General features: G+C 45.2%; 5 protein-coding genes across 5 annotated transcripts; 1 reads left to right on the forward strand and 4 right to left on the reverse strand.

Annotated features, from left to right (window-relative positions):
- Nucleotides 1-5,691: 5,691 nt before the first annotated feature.
- Nucleotides 5,692-6,463, reverse strand: LOC131258689 (vacuolar protein-sorting-associated protein 25). The gene is made up of 2 exons (XM_058260059.1): nucleotides 6,310-6,463; nucleotides 5,692-6,240 (listed from the first exon to the last, which is right to left on the reverse strand). The coding sequence occupies exons 1-2, from the start codon at nucleotides 6,357-6,359 to the stop codon at nucleotides 5,769-5,771; spliced, it is 522 nt and encodes a 173-aa protein (XP_058116042.1). The 5' UTR covers nucleotides 6,360-6,463; the 3' UTR covers nucleotides 5,692-5,768.
- A 199-nt stretch (nucleotides 6,464-6,662) lies between these two features.
- LOC131260334 (uncharacterized) lies at nucleotides 6,663-15,295 on the forward strand. Its single transcript, XM_058262419.1, has 2 exons — nucleotides 6,663-9,509; nucleotides 14,247-15,295. The coding sequence occupies exons 1-2, from the start codon at nucleotides 7,278-7,280 to the stop codon at nucleotides 14,982-14,984; spliced, it is 2,970 nt and encodes a 989-aa protein (XP_058118402.1). The 5' UTR covers nucleotides 6,663-7,277; the 3' UTR covers nucleotides 14,985-15,295.
- LOC131261240 (uncharacterized) lies at nucleotides 11,111-13,796 on the reverse strand. The gene is made up of 2 exons (XM_058263619.1): nucleotides 12,114-13,796; nucleotides 11,111-12,056 (listed from the first exon to the last, which is right to left on the reverse strand). Exons 1-2 carry the CDS (start codon nucleotides 13,642-13,644, stop codon nucleotides 11,233-11,235), a joined length of 2,355 nt encoding a protein of 784 aa, XP_058119602.1. The 5' UTR covers nucleotides 13,645-13,796; the 3' UTR covers nucleotides 11,111-11,232.
- A 2,240-nt stretch (nucleotides 15,296-17,535) lies between the features above and the next one.
- On the reverse strand, nucleotides 17,536-18,860 carry LOC131258541 (CD2 antigen cytoplasmic tail-binding protein 2 homolog). Its single transcript, XM_058259876.1, has 2 exons — nucleotides 18,664-18,860; nucleotides 17,536-18,570 (listed from the first exon to the last, which is right to left on the reverse strand). The coding sequence occupies exons 1-2, from the start codon at nucleotides 18,804-18,806 to the stop codon at nucleotides 17,586-17,588; spliced, it is 1,128 nt and encodes a 375-aa protein (XP_058115859.1). The 5' UTR covers nucleotides 18,807-18,860; the 3' UTR covers nucleotides 17,536-17,585.
- Nucleotides 18,861-19,332: 472 nt separating this feature from the next.
- LOC131271380 (UDP-xylose and UDP-N-acetylglucosamine transporter) lies at nucleotides 19,333-23,773 on the reverse strand. Its single transcript, XM_058272794.1, has 2 exons — nucleotides 22,746-23,773; nucleotides 19,333-20,820 (listed from the first exon to the last, which is right to left on the reverse strand). The coding sequence occupies exons 1-2, from the start codon at nucleotides 22,829-22,831 to the stop codon at nucleotides 19,884-19,886; spliced, it is 1,023 nt and encodes a 340-aa protein (XP_058128777.1). The 5' UTR covers nucleotides 22,832-23,773; the 3' UTR covers nucleotides 19,333-19,883.
- Nucleotides 23,774-26,157: the final 2,384 nt, after the last annotated feature.

Below are 26,157 nucleotides of genomic sequence, written 5' to 3' on the forward strand. Positions count from 1 at the left end.
TCTTGAATTTCATATATACATATATATACATATACATGCATACATCTAGGATACACTTACCAAGTAAACCACAATGTATTTAAGAGTAACTAAAAACATAGAAGCGAACTAGGGAGCGAGCGATCCGATGCAGAAGACATTCGCAGAGGGACACCTTACATCGGAAATCTTTCAAAGTTTACGAAAGTCTGTGCATGGCCTTTGATTATTTTTACGTCTTACATTTTTCTTCTGTTTTATTTTAACCTAAAACATTGTTTTTCTTCTTTTTAGAATTTGCAACAAATTTGTGCAATTTCTCTTTCATCCAAAACGTAAAAAACCCATTTTGTATGGATCTTCAGATTTGTTTCGATATATTTACCACTTTATCTGTCATCCGATAAATGATATTGTATGCTGACAAGGCTTCGTGTACGTAAAACGTGTGGAGGCAGCGAGATCACAGCAGGCATGGCGCAAAGTCGTGTGGGAGAAATCAGCTCATGGCATGGGGCGATGAAAATTAATCCTACCGTAGGGTGTATCGTAGATTGTAACCTATGAAAATGATAACTTCTAAACTAAATTTAAACAAACAAATCTCTTTCCGAGCCATGCGCGATTGTAACGATCGCGATGGTGGTCAGGAAGGGCAAGGACACACTCATGAAATTAACATAATTTTATTGCATAGGTTAATTTTCGGAAGCGCGCAGCAAAACTGTAGTCAGATGGACCGGGAAAGGTACCGCCAAAAAGGGGGAAAAAGATACAATGGAAAGCCACTAACAAGTGAAGGTGTGGGCGTGCGTCGGTGCGTGCCAAGAAACGCAAAGCGGCCAGGACGATGGAGTGGAATGGAAAACACGCTGGAAGGAAGGACGAGGAGCCCAGTGTCGGAAGAAAGGAGAAAATAACCTTTATATAAGATAAGTATAAAAAAACAACCAACAACCCTAGTAACTGAAGTAATAAAGTTGTGCGTTAGGAGAAATACAGTAAAAGAAAAGGAAGAAAAACGAAAATACACATAACTAAGTAAACACACTTACACGCTCCCATTTTTAGATAATTGTAACTGTTTATATTAAAGTTAGAAAAGGTAGTAGTAAATTGTTCCCTCTCTCTCTGTTCACTTCTCGGATGAAAAGAGAACATACAGAAAAAAGAAAATCAACACGTGAAGACGTTAAAACAGGTAAAACAACCATGAAAAGGATAATTCATATGAAAAAGCTGGAGTAAATGGAAAGAGAGGGAGAAAAATACAAAAACCAAACTGTTCCACTCCAGAACGCTCGCAGGTATCCCGAGGGCGCTAGCGTTAGGCTAAGTGTAGCATTGGAAAACACGAATGGTAAATTGAATTGAATTGAAACTACGCAGGACAAATTATGGGAAGGAAAAACGAGAAAGTCTTTGCCAAAGGACACGTTTGGCGCCTTTCGGGATACCTTCAGCGGTGCATGGGATGTATGGGAAGTTATAGCTCATTTACTGTGAAACAAGACAAACAAACATTGAAATCAAATTATAATTCAAAGGAAAAAAACGATAAAAAGCATCAGAGTCAAGAGATAGAGGAAAAAATCTGAAAGTTACAAAAAGAAATGAGAAATACAACGGTCCCGGTAGCTTGAGATGATATCGGAAAAAAACCTAGAGAAAGTGAAAGAGGAAGGAGGAAGTGCTATTTAATATGTAGGTTAATGTGTCTAGAGTCTATCCACACTTCAGCAACCTTATCCACTGTAAGCATAGCTGATTAGCAAAGAGAAGAAAAAAAACACAAGACAACATTAGAAGTAACGGGAGAAAGTGGCACGAAAAAACAAGTAGCATTTAACTCGAATAGATTCGAACTCGAAAACATCAGGATATCTGCAATTGCACTCACGAAGGTCCAACTGGTACTAATTGCCATATTTCCGGTGCAAACGGAAAACTTTAGTGTACCGGATGGAATGCAGCATCCGACTAATTTCCAACACATCGCTCCTTCCTACCTTCTCGAGGGTATATTACACTCGAAGATGCCACTCTTTATCAAAACAACAAGGAACTGGCCAACTAAACGCAGGCAGCAATTACCAAACCAGACCGGAGCAAAATTACATCGTTTTTGCCGGACCCTACTATTAATCCTTCATCCTACTAGAATCAACTTCTTAATCCAAGCTAACTCTTTTTATATCTAACGAAAACACTCTCTATCTCTAATCCGTTTTTGAAACGAGGTGAGAAAAACACAAGTATTTATGGTCTCCCTGGTGGGCAAGAAAAAGGCTAGAAGAGTAGTCTTCAATGCCAACCACTGCGGGCCCTCCGTATTGCAAATACCCGTTTTAAACCAGTTATAGACCGCATGTAACGCATAAACATTTTCCACCGAAACCGGGTGAACAAACACCCTCGTTTCTTTACGCCCAACACCAACCTACGGCACCGATTTTAGTGCCAGCACACGGGACAAATGAACACGAAAAACAAACACATCCCCACATGAGCAACACCGACACTCTACACCGAAACTGCATGAAATCTCTTAAAGCAATAAAAGAAAAACACGTAGGTAAAATGTTAACGAACAGTCAAAGAAAAGGTGGTCTGATGTACGGAGGATAGGCAAAATGCTAATCAAAACCATTAAGGATCGGTAGCTGAACAGAAGTATAAAGGAAAACCAATTGTGAAACCTTCCGGAATAGAGGACAAGCAGACATTAACGACGGACGGTAGCAAAAAAACGCACACACTCACACATCGCCCTGCAAATTTCCATTTGCTGGGTTGGAAAACAGAAATTTTGAAATAGAAAAAATAACCCTGCATAGCAAGGAACGGATGGATAATGCGACGCGAAAAACAAAACAGATACAAAATAGAAACAAGAAACTACAAACAATGGTGAAAATGATAAAGTCAAATTATAGTAGTAGGTTTTAGGACGCAACAGACAAACTGATGGCAAAACAAGTGAACTAAATGAGCAAACTGAGAGAAGAGCTGCTAACCGGAGTGGACAATTACTGACCGAACACTGTGCGCACCGAAACGAATAGTGTGGTAGTTTTCCCGGGCAGTAGTGTCCGTTAGGTCAGAAGATGTTCAATGTATATAATTTGTTTTGTATGTTCTATTTTTCTTATCAATTCATCACATCGTTGTTTTTTATATTTATGAAGTTTGCTATATTTTTTTTGCGTTAGTTTACGTTAAGCGTATGAAAAATCTTCTAGCTAATTTGACTTAAAAATCACATAGATTAGTGTATTTGGCTTTATTCTGCATCGTATACATGCATTGTACGTGCTTTTCTCGAGCCTTCCGATAAAAAAGGTTGGGCCTAAACACTGCCGATTTCTAACTAATTTTGTTTTCTCGGTTACTTTATCCAATCATTAGTAAATTTTCGGTGCGCTTTAGCCGATCGATTTGCGTTTTCCGCTCGATGCGATGAACTTAAAAGAACGTGACTTTGCACCATGGAATGGGCGGGACTAAAACATATGTACCTTTTAAAACACATGCCATACATAAAATGTAGTTCTGCCGGCACAAGACCCTCTGGAAATATGAATCAATCGAGCCGAAAAGAACCGTTTTTTTCTTCGAGCAGGAAATGGAAGACGTGAGCTTTATTGTCTAAAATCATTCGCCCAACGAAAACCTTAATCTCACACGATCAAATAAATTCAATATAACGATCGAGCTAATTTAACCATAAAACGAGGGGAAAGTATATAAAGCATTTGTAACTTCATTTGTTTTTATTTGTTGATTCTTTTCTAAGCTACTTCCAATTACGAAAGCTGAGCGACTTCATACGACTTTCGCGCTGTGCAATTAAAAAGAATGATATTCCTTGTTGGGTTGTTATGCGAAAAAAATGAACCTCACTGCGTCCTGCATCAATTTCCGTTGCACCAAGCGCATCCTGCCAGCTGCAGCGGCAACATTCGACCACGTGTGTGAACACGTGACAGAGAACTAGGAAGCAACCCGTAATCAAACATAAACAAACCTGAGCTAAAATGCAAAGCGAAGACCTTCAGTAACACATGCGTAGTGTATAATTGTTATTACGATCGAGTCTAACTTCAGGTCGATAGGCAAATTCTATATAATGCAGAAACCAACTCAACGTAGTAGGGCAGTGACTAAAAGCCGCCAACAACACACACTACAGCAACGATTCACAAGCTATAAGTTAGTGAAAGCCCGGAGCTGGGTTGAAACATTAAACAAACAAACAAACAAAAACCTTTGAGAATCAGAGTAATTTATAAATATGAGCTAATGACGCACTTTGTTGTTGTTAAATGATGATGCAATGATTGATATACTATTATTTCCATATTTATTGTGAAAATGCAAAGCAGATTTTATTTTTTCTACTATAACTATTGTAACCAGTAAAGTAGAGACAGGCAATCGAGCGCCAGGTTGAGCGATCTATTTATTTCCGTTACCGGACGATGGCGTCAAAACGGATGTAAAACGTTACAGCCAATGCGCTTTAAGCGATTGGAAGAGGGCGGGTTGGATGTGAAATGGTAACACAAATCGGTAGATTCGGATTTATTTCCCAGCGACGGTTCGGTTTTATTCCTACGGAATCCTCTGCTGACCAGTTCGAGAAACAGACCGGAAGTAGTAGGACAGTCCACAGCAAAAACGGATACATTCTGCCTGTTTTCCGACATTCAATACAATCATTAATCGACATGATGGCACGTGGGCTGGAAACTAGCCCGTGAGCCAGTCGAAACGCAAAGAATAGATGAATTGAAAATAGTTACAAATCTGCAACCACACACAATACACACGCAAAAACATATGAACGAAAACGATGCACAATAGCAAGTAGAACAAAACCAACAAACGACCGGCAAACGTGCTCTGTTTCAACTGGAGTAAAATGAAAGAGATAACAAGTAGACAACCATAGTTCAGAGGACGGTAAAGGTCTATCTTTCGATACATTCTATTTCTAATGCTGGCAAGCATGTTTAGTTTAGGAGAGGCGCAATCTAACGCGACGAAACGAAAAAAAAACACAAACAAACAAAAAGTAACAAACGAGCAACCAAATGCAAAACGAATGATTAACCAAACAAATAATATTCACAACCGTTGTAGAATTGTGTATCTAATAAAACAAAACAACAAAAAACAAAGGGGAAAACCAAACTCATACAAGTAAAACTCAGTATAACACCACAACAAAATTTCTCGAAACCGTTTCTTAGATTGGTGTTGCAACAAAACCAAAACAAAAACTACAGCATAGCAAACACGTAATGTACCATCCTTACATAGGACCGCAACGGATAGAATAAGATCGATACCGATATTCAACTTGGCCGGGAGCATTAAGGCGATATTATAACTTCTCCCAAGTGAAAGCGGCAGGCGTGCAGGCTAATCCTGACGAGAAGTGTAATCCTGTATCCGAAGCAAACGGGAAAAGGAAGGACACGGTGAACGTCGAGCGTAGAAGGAACCTTCTTGAGGAACGCCTGAAGGGAAAAGGGAAACGCTGACACCGAAAAAAAGGATTGAGCTCAACTTATCAAACCCAAGGAGAAAGCAAATTCGAACATCTACCAAGAGAAAGAGATTAATAAAATTTGGAATTTGAAATGTTGTCCGTTTGTTTTTCTTTCCCAACTTGAGTAAATGCATCTGCCCATTATATGTTGGTTAGATTCCGAACGTATTGCGGTTGTATTGTAATCACATTTCACGTTGTCTCCCTGAAGCTGCGTGTTTTAGAACTCCTCTTAGAAAAACTTTACCCCTGAACCGTCATCCAGCACGATAATTTCGCACTTTCCCCGTGATTCGAGCACCTTCAGCGCTTTCGTCAACACCCCCTCGTCCAGACCGTGGAACTCTTCGCCAACCGTAGTGTCTCCCGCTACCAGCTCAAACGTTGTGCAAACCGTATTGGTCATTCCGTTCGCGACGGCCCAATCGTACAGGATGTTGCTCCACTCGTCCAGCGTGTGCCAGTACACTTCCCACTGCTGCTTCCGCTTATCGACGGTGGCCGCGTGACCCGTTTTAGCCAGCTCCTCCATCACCCATAGTCGACCGTCCGGGGAAAGCTTGCGCGATATTTCCTTGTTGTCAAACAGTGGTGTATCTTCGGCAATGTTCAGCAGCGCCTGGCACATGTGCTTCTGATAGTTTAACACCAGTTCCTTCCATGTGGCTAGCTGTTGTTCTTTGGTTTTCGCGTGCACCTGCACCCTGAAAACACATCGCAATGGTTTCTCGATCAGTATGTAATTAACCCATCCCGAAAACCCCACAACCTACGTGAAAAACGGAGGAAACGAATATTGCCATGGCCACTCGAATGCACCCATCGGTAAACTTTACACTATTCTAGATTTGTTCCGTACGGCTTACTTAGTAAAAATGCAAAATTGTCCTAAAAAACCAAAACAACTTCAAAGACAGTTTGTTTACATCGAATATCTCGTCGACAGATTCCGCAGCGATGCTGTCAGCTTGCTACTGACAGCACAATGCTGTCAACTTGTCCTTTGACAGTTGTTCGTTCCTTGTCATTCCCCGCCGTTCCTTCCCGCCTTCCGTTTATTCCCGCCCCATGAACCATAGGAGCCTCGAGAAACGAATGTTTGTGGATTGCAGCGGCTTGAAGCAGAAAGTCGTGCCTTCGCTCGTCGTCCGCTGCTGCAAGAATGTCCAGTTCGTTTGATGTTTAGTGTAATCCATTGTCCACCGCGTGTTGCGAAATAACAATCTCCAATCGCATGCCTCTACGATTTGATGGCAATTTCGGTGAAATGAAATCTCGTAATTTGACGATCAACAATTTGTTCCGCGTAAATGTTTGAGTGTGTGCGTGTGTGTGTATCGTCGAACAACTGAAATGGAATAGCGTCGTACGGAGCGAAAGTGTCAATGCGCAAGATGCTCAGCTACGCGCACTTGCAGTAAATTAGTCAAGTGACAGAGGATTCAGGAAATTAGTGTATCTTGTAGCAAAAATGACCGGTTGAAAAACATTTATTTGTGAAAGACATTTTGCCTCAATTTTGTCTTCGTCGTCGTCGTCGTTTTATGTTCAGCAGCGTATTGTGTATAAGTTTGTGTATGTGTTTGTCCGTCAGTTCGAGCGAGTGAGGGAGAAAGTTAGTTCGAGCGAAGTGCAGAGAGTGAATGAAAAAGAGAGCTACACTGAGATCGCAGCTGGCGTAGAAACGACGGTTGACGGACGAAAGGAGGCAAAAAGGCGCAAGGATCTATCGCAGCACCCAATGGAGGAAGCGCAGCAGCAACCGTTACGGCCCTCTTTTCCCCCGGCTGGGGCGAAGTGGCCTTTCAATGCGAGCGGTGGCGAAGGAGGAAACTCGTTCGGGCAGGACAGTGGTTACACCTCGTACCATTCGACGACCCCAAACAACACGTTCAATCTGTCCACCCGCCATGGTGCCTCCGGTACGCTGGCCACCATCGATGAGGCCAACGAGGGGGACTGCAGCATGAACGACAGCGGTGGCTCCTCCGCGCTGGGACCGATCGGTTCGAACATTCTCACGCCGAAGACGGCCGCCAGTATCGATCAGATCTCCAACTTTCATCTCACGACGCCGGAAAGCGTTCCGATGCGTCCCAACCGACGCCTTCGGCGTGGGCCATTCGATTTTAGCGATTGCACGGGCGGAGGGGCGGGCGGTAGTTCGGAGAGTTCTTTCCTGGCTCCATGCACCCCGGAACGGTTGCCACTGTCCCGGTCGGTTTCGTTCGAGTCCAACGACACGCCGCTGCGGACCGGCAACCGCTCGAACCAACAACTTCAACTGACGCCGCATAAACCCAAAAGTGGCCACTCGATAAAGCGCAAGCTGTCCAGCAACCGCGGGAAGCTCTACTCCGATGGCGACGCGTTGCCGGAAGAAGCCAGCGACGAGAACCGCAACGAGAATGAGCTGAACGATTCTCTCGACTGCAAGCGCTTGGACATCTCGCCGATACCGAAGGTGAAGCGCCATAAGCCAAACGAACACATCAGCCATGTGATGCGCTCCAGCACTCCCAAGACTGCGAGCTCCAAGCCTCGGACCCTGTCGGTGGAGAATATTGATTCGGAGGCCCCAGGCAATAGGGACATTGCACCCGCACGCAAGCTGCCCCTTCGAAAGTTTCAAAGCTTCAGTCCGAGTAAGATTCAATACAACCGTCATAAATCCTCATTCCGCTTAAGACAAGAGGATGCTCGTGGGTCGCCCGTGGGAAATCGGCTGGTAGGGCGCAGGGGTGATGTCCCGATGATGCGCAAGGATTTACCGCTCGAACTAACCCCGACGAAAAGAATCGATGTCCACCCGATAGACGGGTACGTTACACCCTCGAAGGTACAGCGGGTGCTGGTTGAACTCGACCCGCAAGCTCCGATGAATCTGGCCGGATTAATAAATGGCCCAATACTGGAGGATCCCACCACACAGCAGCTACCGCCCGCTGACGAGCAGCTCGAGCATGCCGTTATCACTGTTCCCACGTGCGAAGACTTTAGCATTACACCCGCGAAGGTGAACCTGAACGATCCGGAACAGTCGTCGTGTGATGAATCGTCCCTATCGTTCCCTTCCGATGACTGCGTGGCACGCCGTGCCTCCAACTTCTCCTACGGGCCGACGCTGAATTCGATTATAGAGGAAGAATCGCCAACCCGGGCGCAGGATGGTGGCATCGGTGCTAAATTCCCCAGAACACCTCCGTCGAGCTGCAAGTCTTCTTCCGGTCGCATACCGAAGCGCCTCGGTACGAACAGCAGCAGTGGAAGTCTCAAATCCCCGCTGTCGAAGGGCACCCGCGTTGCCGCTTCACCGGAAGCGCAGAGCAAACCGAACACCAGCTTACAACCGAACTACTACCCGGGCATGTACTGCGGCCGGGAGCACCTGAACGTGCTGAAGCGACTGTACGAGAAAAATCAGGACTCCCTGCACATCCTGCTCGACTATCTGACCGACGAGGATTTGGTTCAGGTGGTCAAGGTTTCGAACAACTGGAAGAAGATCATTCGGGACCTCGAACCACCGAAGCATTGGCAGCGGCTGCTGAAATTTCAAGCGCTCCAGACGGAGGACAAGGAAAACTATCGGGCCAGGTGTAGTCTACCGATTTTGCCACAGGTCAAACTAGGCGTGCCCTCACCGGGACTGTTGATAGCAAGCCACAGGTCGGGATCGTGCGATGGAACCAAAGCCGCCGATCTCGTTAACCTCACTCCCTTAGTCGAGCGTCTCCCAGGGGCTGCCCAGCCCCAGGACGAGTCCTCCGTCGTGAAGCGCCAACCGTTCAAGATCTGCAACTCGCGGGACACCAGCATTAGCATTGGCAACTGTAGCACTCTTTACACCTCGTTCGGGTCCGAAGGCTATGGAAATGTTACGATGCCAGAACGGCGCCGACGGGCAAGCGCAACTGCGATTCACTCACCACCGGTCAGCCCATCGAAGATCAAGTTTGTCGCCAATCAGAAGGTTAGTACGATAGCACATAAGAATCATCTACTTTGCTTCTATGCTGCGTTTTATAAAGAATGCAGTACTAATCTTTACTGATTATTGACAAATTATTCACTTATCTATAATCTTAAGCTGGGCTTTGCACCCACGTTAGGCCTTGTGGCCGACGTTACCTGCATGTTTCATGAGCCGAACCTATGGTATGTCACCAGACCGGTTTTCATGGAGCAAAGGGCTTCATCGTGGTCAGTTTTGCTGAAGCGATACTGTACCTGACCCATTGCTGCAAAATTACTTAAAAATCAATGAACTTACTCATTTACTCTTTTACCGGAATTTGTACTACTGTTTTGATTCAGGGTAATTGTATATAAATTTAAATTTCAATTTGACATGTATATTGTCTGGCGTTAACCCACACTTGGTAGATTGACATTCCAAGTTGTTTTACGTTATTTGTAAAAGCATCCTTGAAACTGGTGCTTTCAAATGTGTAGTTTAAAAGTTATCACTAGTAAATTTGCATCCTATATGACACTTTTAGGCAATAGGAAAGTTACTAAGATATTTAACAACCCGTTTAGCAAGTTAGTTAATTATTGAGTTGCTCTGCACAATTATTTGCGATTAACTTTTGCTTCTTCTAAGTATTTTACCGAATTCTCCTCCGGGTTTTGGCGTTCCCAAATTCCCTTTAACCTTGCTCCAATAGCAACGCGCTTTTTCCCGTCCATAAAACTAGATTTACTGCATTCATAATCATTACCACATGTAAGCTTGTTCGTTCATTTATTGGGATCACTCATATCCCAAAACCCCGCTCGAAAGTGCGGCGTGATTTCCCGCCTTCGCGGGAACCATTCATTTGAATCCGTGCTACCTTCTACCTGCGAACGGCCTTTTTCATCCTATGGTTTTAGCGCCGAAATCTACCCGGGATGGTTCGGAACTTGTTGCGAACGCCGAGAGTTTTGTGCTGGATTTATGATCGCTCGTGTCATAAACGAAAAAGGGAGGTTTTGGCTCTAACTTCCAAGTCAGTCCCCCTGTCCTTCCTCATTAAACCCCGGGTAAATGTTGTTGAAGTGCGCACGTATTCCCTACACCTCCAGTAGAACCTCGGATGATCGGATTGTTTTTCGCATAACTACTCCTCCTTTGCCAAGGCCCGGTGGAAAGTCACGGTGCATGGTTGAGGGAATATGGATTCGATGAACTCTCACTTGCGACCAATGCGGTCCGCGCGTTGTTCTTCTGTTACTCGCAGTGTTTCTTGTTGTCCATTGGTGTTGTGCCTCTCCGATTGGTTCCCCTAACCGAATCCCATGGAGGAAGGAGTCTAATTGCGCGCGACACGACACACCGCAAGCAAGAAGATCCTCCTCCGCGTGATGGAAGGCGTGAAAGTGTACGTACTTGCCGGAGACGGTTCCGCTTGGTTGGGTCTATTTTGGGCTTCGAAATTGTTGATCGACGACCGATGTAGAAGAAGCCGACGGGAAGTAAACGATACAAACTGATTCATTTTTGGCGCGCATTTCGATTTTCTTCCCCAATTGAAATTTTCTTTCCCACCAAAAAACAAAACTTCGGAGCTTTTAAAAGACTACAGCTTCTAGTTGGTTTATTTGGTAAAATAGACAAACGAAAAGAGAAGGGCAGGTTTGGCAAGTACGCAAGATGTAAGGAACTATCACAAAACGTTAAACTAAACGGTGGAACAACATCGAACCGGTCTCTAAATTAAGTCACTTGGCAGTAGCTGAGTTTCGCCTTCGGCCAAAAACATCAGCATCGCTTTGTAGAGCAGCAGAATGCCCAACAGTTTACGCTTCTTCATCGGCCAGGCCACACACTGACCGTAGTAGTCTCCCCGCTTAAGGTTGGTCAAACACTGCAAACCGAGCGCATCGATGATGGCCGCCTCGCGCGTGTACGCCTCCGCCGGCATGATGTTGTGGAACACGTGCAGACACACGACCCCCTTTCCGGCGCACCACACGTCGATGATACGGTTCAGCTTCTGGCTGTCCGCTGCCAACTGCGTCCGGTTGACGATCCTCGACGAGCAGTATCGACGGATGTGCTGTTGCTGCTGCTGCTGCTCGCCACGCGGGTTCCGTTCTTCGCTGCTTTCGAAGATAATCTTCTCCTCCTCCACCATCAAATTGCCGCCCGCCGAAATATTTTCTCCCTCGACATTGTTACGTTCCCCGGTCGTGGCGATATCCCGCTGGTGGTAAAGTTTCATTGCATCGTACAGGTGACAGTACGGGCGGCTACTTTTGCCCTTCCCGACGTAAAAGATCGAGCTCAGAAAGCGCTTCCAAAGATCGTGCGGGGTCAGATGTTTCTGCTGCGCCGGCAAATTATCGCTAACGCGCGGATCGAGCAGAAGATAGATGAAGCTCTTTTTCAAGTGGCCCTCGCGGAAGTTGCGTACCGCTTTGGAGTTGTTCGACAGGAACTCGGTGGTCATCTCGTGCTCTAGGCTCTGCTGGTCGACGATGTTCTGGAAAGCCTCTTCCTTGCGTACCGTAGCCATGAGTTCAACGGAATAATCTAAAATGGTATTTTAAGTCAACCTCGTGTCGTCATGGTTTAATCTCCTATACTCACTGGGTATGGCGGTGTTGGATCCTTTGGCGCTGGCCGCTGCTAACCGCTCCGGATGGCGACGAAATTTGATAAGCTTCCTCAGGTAAAGCTTTTTCGTGTGCTTCGTAATCGGACCGGGCGGTTCGCCGTAGTTGGTCAGCTCCGCTCGCAGCACGTCGGTATCGTAGTCCATGGGTGGCAAGGTCACTGCCGTCGATTGGCTCGTAAGTGATTGATTTATGACAACAGACGGAGGAGGTCCGGTCCGGCCGTTCCTAGCCTCCAGCGACTGGTCGAAGATCAGCTGTCCGGTCTCGGAAATAACCTGCAGCTTCGGAATGGGAACCGCAGGCACGGCAAATACCGGAGCCGTCGTCATTTTCTTCTCTCTAAACACAACGCCCGCCTCGTCGTCCGTGTGAAGGTACTCTTCACTCAGCTGTATTATCACAGTTTCCTTCTCCAGCTCTTCCGCGGCCGTCACGAATGTTTCCTCCATCTCGTCCGCGAACGAGGCGTGCTTGGACTCTGAAAAACTGTTCAGAATCCGGTCGATGTCATCGAGCCGCCGGCTGACACTACCCCGGTCCCGTATGTCCGCTATCTTTTCTCGCCAACTCTCGATGAACGAAGTGCGCCGTCCAATCGTTTCGTCGTTTCGAGTGAAATTTTCCAAATTACGCTCGGTAAGTTCGAACAGATTTGTCCGTTTCTCGATCACCGTTTCTTCCTCCTTTTCCAACGCTTCCTCCTGCTGGACCGTTTCCACCAACGATGGGCAAACGTTCTCTTGATCCGGGGCATCAGGTTCAACCGGGAAAAGTTCTTGGGAAACGGGACTGTTTTTAAGCGGTTTGTGTCGATCTTTTCGCCTGTGCGTTATGTTCACGTAATACGGACTGGTCACATCGAAATTGTAGTGTATTTTGTTCGGAGTTAACGAACGTTCCTCGAGCATCTGTAGAGCGGAAACGGTGCTTGCTTGCAACCGGGTCGATTGCGTATTGGGAAGAAATCCACCGAAAGATTTCATGTGTAGCACACTTGGTGATAGAACCGTATGTCCCGAGTTGTGGTTGTTCTGCTGCTGCTGCTGTTCGAGCAACAATTGTTTTCGCTTTTTTTCAATCTTTCTCTCAAACACATGATCCTGTATCAACCGAACCACGGCGAAATGGCCCTCCTCGATCGCATGCTGAATCGGTGTCCTATCGTCCTCGTCCAACTGTTCGACATTGCCACCGGCCTTCAGCAGCAACCGAACGACCCCGACTCGCCCTATACTGGCCGCTGCATGCAATGGCGTCAGCAGCTGATCCACCGTCGGCAAATTGGGATCACCACCATGTTGCAGCATTAGATCCGTGGCTTTTTCCGCAAAAACAAGCTCCTCGGCTCCAACGACGAGGTGCATCGGTGCGACGTCCTTCTCCACCAGCATCGTATTAGGGTTCGCCTTGTGTTTTGTAAGCAACAGGCGCATGGCGTCCAGACTTGCATCTTCGATTGCATCGATCAAACACAACGCCAGGTACAGTTCGGTCCGTGACATTGGCAAGAAGGTATCACTGTAAAGATGTTGCTAATTACTACACTTTTACTTCCACCGAGTCACACATCAATTGGGGGTTTGAAAACAGACAACAAATAACGATACGACAGCTAAAATATGCTTTGGTTGTTTAAAAAACGCCACACGGCGACGCTCTTGCCTACTGCGAACGAAAATGCAGTTCAAAATGCCGGTAGTTGTGACTGCGCACTTTCGTTTACGAAAGCTGGGTTCAGTTCTCCAAGACAGGTTTATCTGGGAAAATTGAAATTATGTATTTGCCTATCGATAATTTCAAACAACATTGTGTAGCCCATCGAAATTATACCAATATTCCTTCTGTTTGCAATCAAAATATTTAAAATGATGCTGCATTATGATTTATCTCGAAACGAAGATCTGTTTGGAATCGAAAAACATTCAACGCGTGCGATCGCTCGCACCACTACAGTCGCAGTTTGGTTTGACAGCTAACTGCCAGCATAAATTCAAATGATTTGTTTTTCTTTGCAAAACCCGTTATGGGATGCTTTATATGTTTTAACAAAAACATTGTGTTTCGAACGTTGAACCATTATTAAAATGAATTTTCCTTATTTTAGGTTGCATCGCTTTTGAAACCATCGGAGCAGATACGGTCGTGCCCACGCTGCGGCAAACCGAGCCGAGTGATTTTTGCGACCAGTTCCAAAAACGGGCAAAACAAAACTCGCGCCCGTGGTGCCGCCGTCGCTGCTCGCCTAGAGAAATCGTACACACTGCCGGACCCGGACATCAACAACGAATTTACCGGGTCGAAACAAAATACTCTTCCTTTGGCTGGTTTCGGTGAAGCCAGCCGGAACAACAATGATTATTCAGCGAACGCCAGTGGCCACAAGCCGACAAATGATTCGCCAGACCGTGTGAGGAAGAATCTGTTCAAGGACAGCATCAACGGCGGCAGCAGCAGCAACAGCAGTCGTGGACAACTGATTAGATCTGCGTCGGTAACGAAACCGACGGCCGAAACGACGCCTCTCGTTGGCACAGGGCGAGACAACAACCCTAGGAAGCTGCGCAATGGTACAAAAAGCGTCGATTATGTGACGGTTCCGAGCAGCGTCCCGGTTAGTGGAGCGAACTCGGTCGACCTACTGCAATCCAAGTGCGACTATGCCATCTGTAGCAGCTGCGAGTTTCATTTCTGCATCAAATGTCGGTGCCAGTTCCACCCGGACACGGTATGTCTCGATCTGGCACCGAACTCGCCGAGCAAGGAGGAGGAACGCGGCCAGCGGAATGTTGCCTGTAGTCGCCAGAGCCGCCGTTCGCTGCAGCGTTTGTGCAAAAGGTCGTAGACACCAAGCAATGGCACCTTAATTGTTATCCTTGGCCACCAGTGGGCGTTTTTCTCTTGATTTAAGGCAAACACACAAAAGCAAATCCGATGGCAGGCTCATTCCGTGCGGGACGTGTGGAAATCCTACCGTTACAGTGACAAGCATACCCCAGTACCTCTCAGTAGTTAGTTATAAGCGTGCGCGCGCCGGAAAATGATTCCAGTCATTCCAGTTCCGTTCGAATCTATGTACGTTTTAATGTGGCTTTATTTTCTACTACCATTTATATGCGTTCTATTTCTTAGTATGTATTACAAGTATCATATCAACTTTTTCGTGTAAGTGTTTCTTCTTAATTTCTATCATTTTTCATCGTTTGTTCACTCCGTCTCGCTCTCTAGAGTATCTCTACAGCTTATCAACTTTTTCTTTGCGAGTAATTGTAATGGTTTGACAAAGCTGCTGTAGGAGTAGAGTACATCAAAGGAAGCACTGAACGTATGATTTAATAAAAAAAAGTAATAAATGGCATGCTAGGATAGCTAGATTGGCAGGGAAAACGTAGAAAATTGAGGAAAGGTTGGAAAAATGTGTTGTGACGGAAAATTGCGGTGTGCGCGTGTGTGTGTGTGAAGAGAACAGGAAAATGATAGCGACGTAAGACCGATCATCGGATCACCCGGGTATAATTGAGATTCAGACGATCATGACTACGACTTTTTTTTAGTATTATAACGGTAGTGTTAAATGGCTCGCAAGTCTTATGGCATTTTGGTAGCCACTCTTAACGTATCTCTAAACGCCCTGAACATATGCTCAACGACCAGTAAATTTTCCTCTTGCCTATTCGATTGCGTAAATACCTCCTCCTCAAGGGTAAAGAGGGTGACTGAGAAGGTCGACATAATAGGATAGATTAGGGTAGGAGAAACCCCGGGAAGGGCTGCGCTCGTTTGCAATTGCAGTTCGAAACATCTACACCCGCGGCCACCGTTTTCAATTTTAACCCATCAGAGCACCATCAGGAGCCACCTAGGGATAGTATCGGAATCGAATTCTTTTGAAAAGGGTGTTTTAGGAAAATAGAGCTATGAAAAAGACTGTCGAGTGAAGTCAGGGCTTGCCGCCCTTGGGTTGTGCTCGTGCCGTAGCTCTGCCGAGACAACGATCGAAACGCGCCCCATATCCTTTTTACTATAAGAACACATCACCGAAACATTATTGTGAAGTTTTTGATAAACGATTTTTTTTAAATAAAGTTATTTGTTTACGAATCCAAACAAGCGCATACAAGTGTGGAGTGAACGTTAGACCAATTGGGCAAAAATACTGTATTTTCGCACGGTGTACTAGGCTTCGTGTTTATCTACGATTTTTCCATCGGAAACAACACAGGGACGGTGTTATGTGAGGGAATTTGTTTTACATCATTTTTCTGTGCCAATTTTTAACCAACGTTTAATTATCCGAAAAGAGTTATTTTGTTAAGCAGAACAACTTTTAATAATCCGAAAATATATCATTTTATGCAACAAAATTTATGTAGGTAAGTTAAACAGTTTTTAGTTATTCGAAAACATTGCAATTTTATCCGAAAACAGTAAAAAAGCTTTAAATTATCCGGAAATACTGCATTTTATCCGAAAACAGTGAGTTAGGTAAGTTAAACTGCTTTAAATCCATTGCTTTTGGTAAAAAAAGGGAAATTTTCATCCCCAAAAATCGGCGGAAAATTACCAGTTTAGGTCGAAAAATCGATAAAAATGTTGCTCCTGCTACCTCTTGAAAATCCTGCGCTCTTCTCAAAATCTTGTATGCAAGACTTGTGAGCAAGTGTCTCGGCTAAATTACCGCTTGTACCGGTTACCAGTTGTACCGGTTCGACCGGTGATGCTACCTCCTACGAAACTGCGAATCCTTCGCTCCTGTTACTTTTCGGCCAAATTTTGCCACTTTTTGGGCCCGACACTGCGAGCGGGCCCGAACATTTTCGAGCTGAAAATTTCAACTTTTGTAACAGGAGCGCAGGATTTTCAGGAGGTAGCAGGAGCAACATTTTTATCGATTTTTCGCCCATTTTGGGTCGATTTTTGGGGCTGAAAATTTCAACTTTTGTAACAGGAGCGCAGGATTTTCAGGAGGTAGCAGGAGCAACATTTTTATCGATTTTTCGCCCATTTTGGGTCGATTTTTGGGGCTGAAAATTTCAACTTTTGTAACAGGAGCGCAGGATTTTCAGGAGGTAGCAGAAGCAAAATTTTTATTCATTTTTCGACCTAAACTGGTAATTTTGGGCCGATTTTTGGGGATGAAAATTTTCTTTTTTTTTTACCAAAAGCGATGGATCTAAAGCAGTTTTACTTACCTAACTCACTGTTTTCGGATAAAATGCAATATTTTTGGATAATTTAAAGCTTTTTTTACTGTTTTCGGATAAAATTGCAATGTTTTTTAATAATTTAAAACTGGGTAATGTATTAATAAACGCGAAAATACGGTATTTGTTTGAAACCTTTCCTTCTCCGTATTATGGCAGTTTGACGATGGACATAATTTTGGTACACAGTAAAGAACGGCATGTTTTAGATGAATGGTTTATTAATGTTTATATTTGTTGCATTACAGGTACAAATCGAAATCGATTCGAGCAGCAGAATAGAACCGTGCGTCATCGTCGGCAACCTTGCGAACGAAAGCACCACTGCTAAATCGGCCCTCGTCGGCGTACTTTTGCATCTGTTCCGTCGTGAATGGGCCATGCACCGCTTCCGCGTCCTGCTGTTCCTTGTATTCCCACATGAGCGGCGCTTTCGGTTTCTCACCATCCTCTTCCTCCTCCTCTTTCGTCTTCTGTTCAGTCGTTTTTCCGCCTCCATCGGTGCCGGGGGATGTTTTAGAAGTGTCCGCTTGCTGAACTTTACCGTCGGTGCCCAGTTTATTCTTTTCCCGGCTATCGAAGTCATCGGCGTACATGTCGAGTTCCTCTTCGTTGGCGGCACCCCCTCCCGCCGACCGACCCTGCCTGCGCTCCCCATCGGTCACTTTCTTCTGTATCATTTCGAACGTTTCCTCGTACACGTCCATGTTGCCACTGTTGGTAAGAATGTCGTTCGATAGCGCGGTCAACTTCGTTATCTTACCGCTCGCTTCCTCCGGCGATTTGCCTTCCTTTTTCAGCTTCCACCGCTGGGCCGTGGTTAACCTCGCCGTACCCTTACCCAACCGTTGGAGGGCCCGCTTGACCGTTTCCTTCGGTTCCATCAGCTCCAGCATCTGCCGGTAGGTGCCAATATCGTCAAACTTTGCGCCCGGCTCTCCGTCCTCGTCGTCCGAGTCGGAATCCGCCAGTCCGCGCTCACCCTCGCCCGAACCCGACGGACGCTCCTTGTAGGTCGGATCGTTCTTCAGCTTCACCCAATCGATGTTGTCCAGCCAGTGGTCCTTCACTTCGGCCGTCTTCTTCCACAGATAGTGACCGTCGACATCGAAGTGGCCTTCCTCCATCTCCTCCTTCATGTTGAACGGCGTTATCTTAACTTCACCGTCCGTGCGTGCGATTCCATCCTCCTCGCCATCGATTTCGTTGTCATCCAGAACGTTGTATCTTCATAGGAGTGGGGGATGGTAAAATAAAACATCATTTTCTATACGACCTATAAGATGCTTCTCCAAAGAGGGGCAGCATTTTATAACTCACGGTGCATCGTCGCCGCTGTCGTCTTCCTCGTCCGAATCGAGTGTGTGCTTACTGGTGGAAGGTTGATTGTTCTGCTTGTCTTGAACCAAATCGTCGAGATAATTATCCTCCTCCACTACGTACTCCGCTTTACGTTTGGGCATTATAGTTTATTTACGTGAAAATGTAGTATTTTCTTCACAAATGATGCACTGAAATAGACGCCGCACGTTCAAAACAACAACAAAGTATGTCATTTGGGTGATATTGACGGCCAACTGACAGCAAAACAGGCGAAAACTGTTATACCTGTTGGCTATTCAGTGCTGCTTGCAATTTGATTCAGTCTCATTGAAATAATTCCATGGTTTGTTTCATGTTCAATACATGTTCGTTATTCACAAGTTATTAAATTTATTCATGATAGAAAATATGAAATTCAAGAAATTTAATTACAAAATGCAAGAGCTAAAATGATTTAACATTATGTCGTAATTTCAAACGATTTCAAAACCAAAATGATCTATTTGAAAATATCTAGTGGAATATTTATGGAATAGTAATGGAAGCAAGTATGTATTCCGAACTTCCGACGGTACAAACAAATTCGGTGGATTACGGGTTGGCTCGGAAACCACAGTTGCTGAAATTAACAACAATATTCCGTAGCTACAAAAAACACGATTGTATTTTTCATGTTTATTTATTGTAAAGAAAAAGGTCAATTTAAAAAAAAAAGCTGAACAAGCCAAACGTTGCGTCGATCTCTAATTTAAAAAAATATCGTAATTTACACAAAATTCACCATCGCTTATCTTTCTCTTAATTGCACGCGAAATCTTTCTCCAAATGTAATCAATTGTATACTTAACGGGCATCTCTCTGGATTGATTTGATCGTTTCAGAGCAGCACACGTGTCGATTGGGTTCGTAAGGTGTCACATGTACGCATCCTGCACAAACACGTCTTATCGATGACTCTCCTCTACCTTCTCCAAAAATACTGAAGGAAGTGAAAGTATCCAGTTTACAAACTAAACTAGTCTAGCTACCGGTCTGAGTTAGGCCCTAACAACTTTTAACACCTTGAACTCGACTTTTGTCATAAACACACACACTTTGTATTTTCTTTCCGCGCAGTCGGAGCTGAAGCTTAAAATTCGTCGTCGAGTCTTTGAAGGTAGGAACACTCGCTACACAAATCTAATGGTTTTATAGCAAACCGGCACCTCGCGAAAGATTCAGTTCACTTTCTTCTGCTTCTCGGTGGTGACGGCGGGACTGAGGGCTGTCCGCACCTTACCCACCACCTCGGTGAAGATGATCGTACCGACGAACACCAGCAGCGTGCCGATCCAGTGCTGCACGGTGAACGGATTGCTGAAGTACACGATCGAGAACAGCAGCGAGACGAACTTGCGCAGCGTCACGACGAGCGTCACCGTCAGCGAGGAGCACTCGGTCGTCAGCACGTACACGGAGCTGATGCACACGTACTGCGTCAGCACGTTGCCCAACAGGTACAGCCAGGTGATGGGCACGGAAACGCCCAGTGCGGCGATATGGTGCGGTTCGCTGGCATTAGCCAGCTGAATGTGTTCCCAGATATTGCCGGCGAGCAGCGCAAAGAAGGGCAGGGGCAACAGGTGCGTGTAGAAGAGGGCCTCCTTCGGATACTTGCCGTACCGCTTGTAGAGCACCTCCTGGTACAGGCCCATCCGGGCGGACACGAAGAGCGCCAGTGTCAGAAGGGCGATACCGAGTGTCCACCAGAAGAACACCGCCACCGGGTCCTCGTCGGCGGCGTTCTTCAGCACCTGCGTGCTCTGGACCTTCGTGCCGGACACGATCGTGCAGATGACGATACCGAGCGTGATCATGCCGACGGAGAGGTACTTGGAGAAATCGTAGCGCTTCTTCAGAATCAGTATGCCCATGACCATGTTCGCGATCAGCGAGCCGGCGCGGAAGATCATGTGCAGCGGCATGGGAATGTTGAAGTCGAACGCGTAGTTGTTGCACACGCTGGCGACGAAAAACATCACCACAAGGATGGTGTAGTCCTTCAGCCCGATCCGAGGCCGCACCGTGCCGCATTTCGACGTGAACAGGAAACCCTCGAGCGCGATCAGCAGAAACTGTAGGAAGGTAATGAGGTTGCCAGAGCCGGGATCAATCCTACAGGGGGAGAAAATACAAACGGGTATGGTAAGAATAATGTGCACTGTCCAGCAGAGGGAATTCGTTCATATCTTATCACTCTTATCACATCAATCACTCAATTCTTCACTTTTTGCAATCACTTTTTCTATTCCTTTGTGCCTTCTTATATACTTGCTTTACAGTTTCAGTTCAATTACACTTTAATGCCGCGCAATGTTCAACGAACCAAAGGAAATTCTATTTTAATTTCTATTTTAAATAACTGTTTCTTGTTACAAAAACTGCTCTTGTTACAATCTTTTTTTCTGTGTTTAGTTCTTGAGCTGGAATATTTGTTATGGCTCATACTGGTCTTAGCAGGGACATAATTAATTGCCGGTAATTTAATCCATATGTTAATTAGCGAAGGTTGTTTATTGCTCAAAAAAAGTAGGTCGAGTTACACCATTTTGGCGTTTTCCATGTTAATGAGGTCCGCCATATCAAAAACCACCTCAGTCTTTATCGTCCCTACCCCGGTTATTTGACTACACATTATGCGCCAATAACCCGTTTTGTAGTGGATGGGTAAACAATTTTAAATTCACACATTTTGTTTGTGTACTAAAAACATCAAAGAATCCAGTGGTAAATGGTGCTCAGTTCTTCAAACAAACACATGTGCTCGGTTCGTTCGTTTTATTGCATTATCATCCTCATTAAGTCATGTTACAAGCACGTGTCAGATGGCGATTACCAACAATGATTTCTATCTGATACCAAATGACTAATATTACATTTAGCCTTGTAAGACAGAGATGTTCCCTGTCTTATTCTGTCTATTTTATGTGTCTTTTTTATCTAAAAATCTATAAATAATTTTAAAAACGGCATTAAACCTTTTTTAAGAAAAGGTTGCCATCCCGAAGCTGAAATGTGTGCTTGATGTGAAACGATATCTTTCAAGTATGAATAGTTGTAGTGATACGCATGTCTGGTTCAAAAACTATTTCACGCTTTACCCACTTATCGCAAAAAGGAAATCCACAATCGCTTGGAAGGCTCACAACAAAAATTGTCCAAAGAACTGATGTGACCATTAAGTCGACAGCTGGTAAAAAAAAACATACAGGTTGAAGGTAACATACCGCAAGGTGGCAGGTCAATTAAAAATCGGAAACGAACGTAACGTTCACGTTCGTCATTAAATTTAAAGTTAAAGGGATTGATGCACCATTTTCTTATAGGAAAATCGTTCAAAGTATTAACTTTATCAACATTATTTCAATCTGATGACAACAGTCCTTCTGTTTGTTGGCAGCATCGAATAAAAGCCTTCTTTGATAAGAATGGATGCGGCGAATTACTCCAGCCTTTTGCAGAAAACGAGACCGTCAATCGCACTCTTGTTACCCAAACGACGTGTCATTAAAATCCAAAAATAAATTTTTTTTTCACGCAAAATATTCCCCTGTTGGCGGGGCAAATGAAGTGCTAGGCGCGGTTGATGACGTATTGAAAACAGATAAATAACGAACAACCATGCAGCCCTATGTGGCAATAGGACGACAACGATGAGATGTTGGTAAATATTATACCTCGTAGTGTACCACGTTTTTCATGTGATTTGTGCGTGTGCGTGTGTAAAGAAGTATATTCCACCTGATTTCGATGGCAAAAAAATAGTGAAGGAAAACAAGATCGCGGACTATGATAAGCGCGTCGCGATTTCATGCTCGGTTGTTCGGGATAAAACAGCTGATATTTCCGATGCGCTAAAACACACACTCATACACGCATGTGTGTCGCGAGTCACGCAACGATGTTCGCGGGATCGTTTTGATATCAATTTGACCTTAACCTGCTTACCGGAGCTCGCGAAGACGACCACGCCACACTAGAAACAACGAAAACCCCGATGGGCCGTTACATAATTCCATCCGATTTCAGCAAAAACTTACTTAACCAGCAGCTCGAGAAACACCACGTTGCTACAGCAACCGACGAACACCATCACTATGGCCAGGGCGGCCTTCATGTTAACCATCGTGGCCGCTGACACCGTGTACTCCGTATAGTAAGAGAAATAACGTATCTTCTTCCTGGCCCTTGGTTGGCCAGAGGTGGAGTTAAATCACTTTTGCACCGCTTCTAGTAATACTGCTGCGCTTCGAACTTTCGGACCTCGCAATGATCGCGGCAGGCGTTTCAATATCAAGTTCAGCGTTTATCTACTCGCGCTGGTCGGCTCCGGCACGCACCTGTCACACTACGTTCGTGCCGATGGAATGAGAGACCGGGGTAAGAAAACCGCAACTCGAATGCCAACACCTTGGACACCTTTCCCTTCTGCTGCTCGCTTTGTTTCTTGAAGCAGCTTTTACCTTTTTCTCTATTTCTTTTTTTGTGGGGCCCGAAAACCGAAACCAGTTTGGTGGCCGCTAGCCGCTACGTCGACTGTTCCGCGTTCCTTTGCAGCGAGCTTGCGCCGAAACACTTAACCACCACGAGACAAACGGGGAGGCAATGATCACAGCGAAATCTTCGCGGCTGCTCCAATGCACACACGCTCGGAACGGCGGACCGGCAACGAATATTCCGAGGAGGACGCAATGGTATCAGTTACGGTCATCGTGATTTGCGGGTTGTGTGCTGGTGTGCCTTTTTACGCGGCCCGTCTCGTTTTAGCTAATCATTGCCAGCGTGCTTTGTGCTGGTCAATATTTGATGATTGTAAAGATGAAAGTCACTCCCTTCGTTGTGGCAGTACAGAGGGGGGTGCTGGCAAGGAATACGGTGGAGCGGAACAGGAACACTGTCTCGTGGCGGGTCCAACGATAGATAAAGTACACTAACACGGGCTAGCTAAAACTCGTTTCTAAAAGTAATGATGAATGGGATTGAAAACTTGTTCTATGGTCAAGGCCGATATTGGGTAACAGTTTCGTGTCTATTTGTACTCGTTGGCAACTCATTTTAGACGGCAAAACACGCAAACAACACAAGTGCGTCCCGATGGCCGCAAGAGTGAAACACAAAATGCCGTATATATAAATAAACAGCTGTCAAGCGGGAAGGTGGAAATATTTCAGACATTCGAGCTTCTGACAGCCTACTGACAGCATAACAAACAAATCGTAGGATACCTGTCTGCTACGTAGGGCTAATTAATTGTGCCACAAAGAAAAAATACTGAATTTAAATTTTTTTTTTATGTTTGTAGCTTACACCTCAGTTCTAACTTGGTTTAAAAACAACTAGCTACCGTCGTCAGGGAACAAGGCTTTGTAAAAATAAACTCCGGAAGATTCCTTTCAACTCATTTTTTTCAATTTTGTAGAATGTTATTAACGAACTTTTGAAGACTTCCCCTCATCACCCACCCGTGGGAATTGTATTTGCGCATCGAAGGATGATGGACTTTCCTCAACCCTTCGCCAATCAGTTCTTATGAACCATTTAACGCCTCCTGATGATAACGCCGGGAAGGAACGTGCTGCCCTAGTGTAAACAAAAACACTTGATAACCGAACAACTTCCTTCCGATGCCGCTATAGAATCCGTTTCCCTATGACCACCATCATCAGCTATTGATCTACTTAAACGAGGCTGAAGCGTCAAAAGTTCAACGTGCATTTAGTAGTGACGCGTACAGCGAAAGGTTTATGGGCGGTACAGCTGTGCTGGAGACTATGTTGGTTAGAATCTATCTGAGGCTTAATCTTTCAGAAGATTACGTCGTTTTAACACATTTTCTCGGGACGCTTTTTCATACACCTCGAGGAAGAAAAGTAATACCCACGTGGTTGTACTTTCCACCGTTTCACTGCTACCCAAAGGGCCTATTACGGAAGAAGGAAAATGAAAGTTCCAAAGATCGGCCGTTTGGCCTCGTACGACAATCAGGTTTTACGGCAAGCGCCTGCATCAGCCCTTGCTGTTGTGTCTGGTGCAGTTCTGTGCCACGAAGCGGCGCACGTTACGGCACGTTGCATAACCAAAATACTCCGGCCGGTACCCTCAAAGGATGACTTAGTAAAGCCGGTGAATGGTTTCTTTAGCATACACTTTTTCACGTTTGTACACATTTTTCCACCAGCAGTTCTTTTGGTCGCAGTTTCATGAAGATATGATTTGTGTCAGGACAATTTATTTGTGTCACCTTTGCAGTAAGAAAGCTAATTCCTTTCCTTATCATTAACCAAACTGTTTTCTCTTATCCTCTGTTTAGAACATGGTACAGGCAGCAACATGAAACACTTCTACGGCTTTCGCTTGTCCCATAAATGTCATTAGTTTCAAAATTCGTTACAGTGTCGATTACAACTTCTTCACGCCGGCAAACGGACAAACCGCGTTGGGGCTGAAAAACATACCGCGTGGGCTCAAATCCCATGAAGAAAAACCCCAGTTTTTTCACAGTTCATTCTACCGGTTTGGTTGCAGAGTAATTTTCTCGATTCAAATGATTTATAATGCAGCTGCTCCATGATTAAGAATGATTAACGTTATTTTGTTATAATTTATAATTAACATGTGTGACCTATTCAACTGGTATCGGCGGGAACTTTTTGCGGTGCATTATCAACACGTGCCCAATAGACAAAAGCATTACGAACTAAAATCGGCGGGTTCGGTTAGTGGAATCAGACACCGACAAAAGAATCCTTCCAAATGCCCGGAAATGGCATTGTGACTTTTCCTATTTTTCAACATTAATCTAGTGCTAGCTTTCAACTTGAGCCACCGCCGGTCCAGACGGTACATTTGATAAGACAAATTAAAAATTATGGAAATTAAAAAACCTTTCAAACGAGAGACAAATGCACCCGGGGGGGTGACCTTATGATTAGTGTCACGCAAAAAAAGATACAGCAGAGGGTAGGTACATCAAACGGCCCGATGTCGCGACCATCCCGCAAAGTGAAGCGTTGTCCTAGGGCATGCATGAGTTGAGTTGCGTTCTGAAGCCTCCCTTCGTCCATTCCGGCACGAGGTCGATGAACATCGGTTTGAAGCCATATATGCGCCACCATGTGATTAAGATCCGGACACCGGCCGACTCCGGGGTGGCAGCTTAATGGCAGCATTGCACATGCTGCAAGCGAACGCGATCAGTTACCGTTGGATCGCCGTCGTGGAAAGACGTTGCTGTTTCGATACACGTATAAACCTCGGAGCTTCTTCCGTAAAACCGGTTCACGTTGTACAGATTTCATCAAGTGGGGCAATTTCGCGAAACCCCAAACTTGTTCTATTGCCTGTTCTTAGGGGGTGCGTACCACGTTTTAGTTGAAAGCTCCAAAACTTTGCTGTGGTGGAGACTTCAAGTCGAATCACAGTGGCCCGTACAAAAGCTGCTGCTATATCCTA

Source organism: Anopheles coustani, chromosome 3, assembly GCF_943734705.1.
Source record: "Anopheles coustani chromosome 3, idAnoCousDA_361_x.2, whole genome shotgun sequence".
Classification (NCBI taxonomy): domain Eukaryota; kingdom Metazoa; phylum Arthropoda; class Insecta; order Diptera; family Culicidae; genus Anopheles; species Anopheles coustani.

Coding starts and splice junctions, on each gene's coding strand:
- LOC131271380 (XM_058272794.1), bottom strand. CDS start 22,831: ATGGTTAACATGAAGGCCGCCCTGGCCATAGTGATGGTGTTCGTCGGT. Junction 20,821..22,745: donor TTTCTCGAGCTGCTGGTTAA/GTAAGTTTTTGC, acceptor CTCCCCCTGTAG/GATTGATCCCGGCTCTGGCA.
- LOC131258689 (XM_058260059.1), bottom strand. CDS start 6,359: ATGGGTGCATTCGAGTGGCCATGGCAATATTCGTTTCCTCCGTTTTTC. Junction 6,241..6,309: donor TCGTTTCCTCCGTTTTTCAC/GTAGGTTGTGGG, acceptor ATGTGTTTTCAG/GGTGCAGGTGCACGCGAAAA.
- LOC131258541 (XM_058259876.1), bottom strand. CDS start 18,806: ATGCCCAAACGTAAAGCGGAGTACGTAGTGGAGGAGGATAATTATCTC. Junction 18,571..18,663: donor GACAGCGGCGACGATGCACC/GTGAGTTATAAA, acceptor ACTCCTATGAAG/ATACAACGTTCTGGATGACA.
- LOC131261240 (XM_058263619.1), bottom strand. CDS start 13,644: ATGTCACGGACCGAACTGTACCTGGCGTTGTGTTTGATCGATGCAATC. Junction 12,057..12,113: donor ATCCAACACCGCCATACCCA/GTGAGTATAGGA, acceptor ATACCATTTTAG/ATTATTCCGTTGAACTCATG.
- LOC131260334 (XM_058262419.1), top strand. CDS start 7,278: ATGGAGGAAGCGCAGCAGCAACCGTTACGGCCCTCTTTTCCCCCGGCT. Junction 9,510..14,246: donor AGTTTGTCGCCAATCAGAAG/GTTAGTACGATA, acceptor TCCTTATTTTAG/GTTGCATCGCTTTTGAAACC.